Here is a 6,354-nt window from a genome sequence, read left to right on the forward strand (position 1 = left end):
CTGGAGGTAATGAACACTTCCGCAACAGAGGCAACAGAACTGGAGCTCAGTGGTGAGGAGTCAGCACCATCTCGGTCAACAGCACCACCAAGGCGGAGACAAAAGAATTCATCATTGAGTTCCGATTCTGCATCCTCCAGCACGGTTCAATTTATCCAGCGGGCAGAGGAAATGCTTAATAGGCCACCAGACTTCTATCGTCAATTTTCAAACACGATAGAATCTCAGATACGTGTAATGCCCGAAACTGTTTTTAGAACTTTCAGGCGCATAGTATTTGATGTATTGAGAAGGGCCGAGGATAATGACCTATCCGATGACCTGGATCTAATGTCAAATCCTGTGCGGCGCGCACGAAATGCCCCACAGTCCCAGTATCCTTATCCCCAACCATACTATTATCCGCCGGGTAATCCTCCGCCACAGCGCCCTTTTTTTTCGCCGGGACCCCCACCAACACCCACTCTGCCCACTCCTCCCACCAGCACTTTGTCCACTGGATTGTACTCAGCAATGCTGAGTACACAGCTCCCCCCAGAGGACGAGGCTACTTTTTTCAATTATTAAATTATAATTTTTTTAATTAGTTTTTTAGTTTCCGTTGGACAAATTGTTCCATGTTTCCTCGACTCTTTTATGTTGTTCATAGTTACCATAGTGTCGGTTTTTTGTCCTGGACTTTTGAACGTTGGGATATTGGTCATTCTTATCGATGAATCCAGTTGCATAAGTGTTAAAAATTTATATATTTTTATAAGTAAATTATTTTCAAAACAAAAAAGAAGTGTTGTGTATTTTTTATGGTTTATCATTATATTTTAAATTTTTGGGGGAGTTATGATAGGAATGCTGTTGGACCAAATTTGTCCTCACTTATCCCCCCTTAAAAAAATTTTTTTTTAAGGGGAGATAAGTGAGGACAATCCTACCTTCAAGGTACTGTTAAAGGGGACATTTATTACAGAGGGATGCGGTTAAGATCTCTGCGTCGGGTTCCCAATAGCCACAATCCTGACATATTCTCCCCCTGTGGGTGTCCATGACACCCATAGAGGGAGACTAAAAATTTGGCAAGCAAAGCGAGCCACAAGGGGCTTCTTTGCGCTCAAGCCGCTGCCGGCATTCCGGTGGCCGCCATCCCGACGTTGGGATTATGACTGTCGGGATGCCTGCTGCCGGGATATCATACTGATTCCCAGGGCCAGTGCTATGGTGTCCGGCGCCCTCCTGCAAACTGTAAATTTGCGCCCCCTCAGACACAGAGGTGATACAGTGACTGGGACGGAACACAGGGGTGATGGCACACACAGGTATGCCTGACTTGGTTCACACTGTTGGATCCCATTAGTCCTCACTTATCCCCCACAAAAAACGACGCAGTCGTGAAGTGTCCTGGGTATACCTGACCCCAGAGTTCCTCATGGCTACGTTGTTTTTTAATATACATGCAAAACACACACAGGTACATACTCTGACAACAGAAGTTTAAAACAAGATACATTTTTATTTTGGAAATAAATAAATAAAAAAATACAATAAAATATAAAACCAATCAAGCATATGTAATGTCTATCAAACATAAAAGCAGTTAAATGTAGGAGTCTTGCCAATCCACTGCACCTACTCCATTAAAAAAGGTCAGGTAGTCGTCCCTGACCTTTCTAGCCTTTAAAGTGGGATTAGGTGTGGACTGTGGCCTTTCAAGTCCAGGCAACCTAGCAGAGTCCACATCAGAGTTGTCGGCCTGAGCAGGCAACCTGGCAGAGTCCACATCAGAGTTGTCGGCCTGAGCAGGCAGCCTGGCAGAGTCCACATCAGGGTTGTTAGCCGGAGTAGTAGATGGGGGGCATTTTGGGCCAGTCTTACGCCTTAGATAATTGTGTAGAACACAGCAGGCCAACACAACCCAGTCTATTTTATCCACCCTTAGGCCAATAGCAGAGTGGAAAATTCTGAACCTACAGTACTACTCAAGATCCCAAATGTGTTTTCAACTATGCGGCGGGCCCTTGAGAGCCGATAATTAAAAATGCGTTTCTCCTTGGATAAGTTCCTTTGTGGGTAGGGTTTCATGATGTGCTCGTGCAGAGCAAAGGCTTCATCTGCCACAAACACATAATTCAAGCCATGCATGCAGTCCTCAGCTTTCGGTAGGTCCAATTGGTTGCAAAGCAGCCTCACATAAAACACAGTATCTTTGATTGATCCGCCATCGGATGCTCTTCCATTTTTCCCCACATCCACAAATATGAACTCATAGTTAGCATTAACTATAGCCATCAAGACTATGCTAAAATAACCTTTATAGTTATAATATAGAGATCCACTTTTTGTAGGAGGAGAGATGCGGACATGCTTGCCGTCTATGGCACCTCCGCAATTTGGGAAATTCCAGCAATCCTCAAAGTCCCGGGCAATATCTTTCCACTCCTCTGCTTTAGTGGGAAACTAGAAAGCAAAAGTAGAAATCATTATTAAACATTGCAATTAAAACACGTGACAGCCGGCATTATTATGTGTAAACGGCATGCCCCTTCCTTATAGTAACATAGTTAATGAGGTTAAAAAGAGGCAAAAAGCCCATCGGGTTCAACCCGTATTCTGTATTAAGCAGTGCACCAGCCAAAATAATGGTTTCGTACCTATTGTCAACTATATTTCGTATCACCCCCATATACATAATGTCAATATATTAAATGCTAAAGCATTGGATACTTTTTTTTTAGCTAGAAAACTGTCCAATCTGTTTTTAAATGCATTTACAGAGTCCACCGCTCTTTTCAAGGGAATACATATTTAACCTAGTAAGCCTTTCCTCATACTCTAGTGTCTCTAACCCTTAAATCAATTTAGTAGCGCATTCCCCGATATCTTTTTTATAATATGGTGCCCAAAATTTAACACAATATTCTAGATACGGATGTACCAGTGATTTATACAGAGGCAGGATTACATCCTTGTCCCTTGTCTCATTACCCCGTTTCATGCATGCAAGGACCCCTTTTTTTGGAACGAGACGTGTACACTGTCCCTTGGAAAAGTAAAGTAGGGTGAAAATGTATACTTTGCAGGTGGGCAGTATCCTAGCACTGGCCCTACAGCAGATCTAAACATAAAGGCCCATATATACGGGCCGTTGTGGGAGAGATGTGTGCTGAGCGAACCGCTCAGCACACATCTCTCCCGCCGCTCAGCACAGCGTGATGTGTGCTGAGCGAGGGACGACGACGGGGGACCGCTAATTTCACCCAGCGAGTACTAGATTGAGCCTGCATGCAGCGATAGCGATTGCTTAGATTTTAAGCATGGATCTCCGTGAGTATCCCCCTGTCTCTCCAGTTGATGTGAAACTACAAGTTCCAGCATGCCTTTATAAACTTTGGAAACAATTTGACTGTGACTAGGTATGATGGGACATGTAGTTTTTACAACAACTACAGAGAGAAATGGTTTAACATTAAAATATGCTGCATTTAAATTCAGCACACATAGTGACCCCCACAGTGTCCCCAAACTGTTGCTACTATACATGTTCTTACCTTCAGATAGTCCTTTCGGAGGACGCTGTATAAGGCCTTGCAGGTCTCTGGAATGATCACTCCCAAAGCCTGAGGGGAGATCAGGGTGGAGAACTTTAGGTCCTGTAGTGGTCTCCCAGTAGCAAGATAGCGCAGGGTAGCGACCAGCCGCTCCTCAGCAGAAATGGCCCTGCGCATAACTGTGTCCTGCTTCACAATGAGATGCGTCACCAGTTGCAGCAGCTCCTGAAACATATCATCATTCATACGCAGGTAATTCCTGTAGTCCTCAGGATTATTGTCCCGAAGCTCACGTAGAAGCGGTGTATGAGACATGGCGTCCCTCTCCAAAAGCCATTGCTTGGTCCAGCAAGACCGAGTAGGTCTCCTCTCCCTCCTCTCCCTCATCCTTCTCTCTCTGTCCAAACCATTCACTGCAACAGCCTGGCAGTACAATATCTTCAGCTGGTACTCATCCATGATAAAAGGCAAGAAGCACTTTTAAATAAACAGCAAACTCTCAAAGCACAGTGCAGAAGGCAAACCAACTATACACAGAGCAATGAAGGCACTGATTTTAAAATGGCCACTGCAACACCACAACAGAAAAAGACACACCCTCCCCTCCCCTATAATACCAACCCACTATTTAAAAAGGTCTTTTTTTTGTTTAGAAAAAGACACACTCTCCCCACCCCCCTCCCTATAATACCAACCCACTATTTAAATAGTTTTTTTTTTTTGTTTAGCACAGATTGCTCAGCACAGATTGCTCAGCACAGATTGCTCAACACAGATCTCACGTGTGTATGGGAGATCTAGACACCGGGATGTTCAAGGGACATCTCCCGTGCTAAATTGCTCAGAACACATCTCTTGCAGTAATCTCTCTGTGAGTATGGGCCTTTACAGTGATTATTTGACCAACAACTGCCTGAGATTGTAATTTTGGACCAATGGTCAGTGTGGTATCAAATTTGAGGCCATTTTTTATTGGCCAGAAATAGATCTGCGATAGTGCAATGACATATGGGATACTGGCTAAGTTCCCTATCCTGTGTGTTATGGCAGCTATGATGAGTTATTGTGGACTATTCTTTGGGTGCCTGAGGGGGAGGAGTGCCCCGCATTAGCGCTAATTGGATAATCCCGGCGTACCAGGGAGGTGCAGGAACGTAAATGGCTCAAGAGGCACTGGTTAGTACCACAGCGAGATTAACACACAATATGAGCCCAAGGGTTCATGTGGGCATTATACAAAGATGCAGCAGAGTATGTTGCTAGAAATGTACATAAAAGATAGGTGCATCATCTGTTATACATTTTTTTTTACTCCATAGTTTTCAATATAAAAAAATTATTAGAATAATACAAAAGATATTTAATATAATCTTTGTATTTTTCATATACTTTAAATAGTCAAAGCTCTGGCTTATAAGTTAGTATAACAGGAACAGTTCTGCCTCATGTCACTGTGGCAAACTGGTGGTAATAGGATACCCCCTAATGTGCTGTTATTGCTAGTATGCTCACAACTGTAGAGTGCAATATAATATGTGCAATTTTATAATTTCTTATTTTTGGGGATAGATGGGCTTTTTTACGCCATAGTGGCTTATTGATTGTATCTTGCTTTGCTGTGTTACCAAAGGTCTGGCATATTCAGAACAGAGCAGAACAGACATACGCCTTGAGTATCTATTTTGAGCCTTCACATACTGTGAGTACTCACCACAGTTTGTGGCCTTCATATTCAGCATATATAGTACTTTACATGACCAGGACTCTATGTAAACCATAGTTATAATGTTGCTTTTGATTTTTGTCAATAGATTTGTATAAGATTGTATCATGATACAGTATAAAGTGTTTTAATATATATAGGGAGAATTTAATATTTTACCCAATTCTACCGCTATGGGGCGCAAAATGGAGCGTTTAAGTTGTTTCTCCATTCAGATTTTCAGGAGCCACGAGGATCACGTGCCTCCAAATAACCTTTGAATAGTGACGATTATTTGGGCATTTAAACAGTCCCATTTAGAGGGGGAAACTTAGACATCCCACCCAGATGGTGTTTTTTTGGTTTTTTTTGGTGGGGGGTCACTGTAAGTAATGGGTGAATAAACTTAACTATTCAGTTGCTCCATTCCTAAAAGTACCGCGGATGGCCAGTACTTTTGCTTGTCACGTCAAAAAGCATTGGTTTTAGATGTCTAAAGAGGCTAAACCTGTGCATAGACCAGTGGTTAGAACACCTAAACTTCTGACTTTTCAGATATTTATGGTCACCCCATCATGAAGCTGCTAGCAGAAATCATGCAGTACAATTGAACAGTGAGATGTGCGCTAATTGCTAATGGACAGTGGACACACAAACAAAAATTGAATCTCCCCCACATATTTTTCATATTTTATTACATTTTATTTATTTATTTATTTTCGTTTTTGGTGAACATTGTCTGTAGAGCACTTAGAATCAAAAGTCCTAAGTCTGCATTTTTTATATTTGTTGTATCGGCTGTTTTGCTAAAACTGAAATTATTCATATCTATGAATACACACTAATGTACTATAACACATGTATAAATGTAATTGCTTGATGCTACTTTTAGATTAGAAACCTTATAGAAACCTTTTTTTAGCAGGTGTGTCAAACCTTTGCAATGTCGACTAAAAAATCATCAGGAGCACAAAATCGAAAAAGAAAAATGAGGCAAAAGATCCAAGACATCAAAAGTGCAAAAGCAATGGCTTTGTTCTTAAGAAAAGAAGACAAGACTCTATCAAAAACAGGGAAACTGCACCAAAATCTACCTGTTGAAGACGATGTAGC

The 6,354-nt window shown here is 42.0% G+C and overlaps 1 protein-coding gene across 1 annotated transcript; it reads right to left on the bottom strand.

Moving 5' to 3' along the window:
* Positions 1-1,926: 1,926 nt before the first annotated feature.
* LOC134934633 (uncharacterized) lies at positions 1,927-3,998 on the bottom strand. Its single transcript, XM_063930022.1, has 2 exons — positions 3,540-3,998; positions 1,927-2,448 (listed from the first exon to the last, which is right to left on the bottom strand). Exons 1-2 carry the CDS (start codon positions 3,996-3,998, stop codon positions 1,927-1,929), a joined length of 981 nt encoding a protein of 326 aa, XP_063786092.1.
* Between the last annotated feature and the right edge of the window lie 2,356 nt (positions 3,999-6,354).

This window comes from Pseudophryne corroboree, chromosome 6 (assembly GCF_028390025.1).
Source record: "Pseudophryne corroboree isolate aPseCor3 chromosome 6, aPseCor3.hap2, whole genome shotgun sequence".
In the NCBI taxonomy this organism is placed as follows: domain Eukaryota; kingdom Metazoa; phylum Chordata; class Amphibia; order Anura; family Myobatrachidae; genus Pseudophryne; species Pseudophryne corroboree.

What these genes read in the sequence shown, in the direction of transcription:
- LOC134934633 (XM_063930022.1), bottom strand. Translation starts at nt 3,998, where the DNA reads ATGGATGAGTACCAGCTGAAGATATTGTACTGCCAGGCTGTTGCAGTG. An exon ending in TCCGAAAGGACTATCTGAAG is followed by an intron (nt 2,449 to 3,539) that starts GTAAGAACATGT and finishes TTTGCTTTCTAG; the next exon opens with TTTCCCACTAAAGCAGAGGA.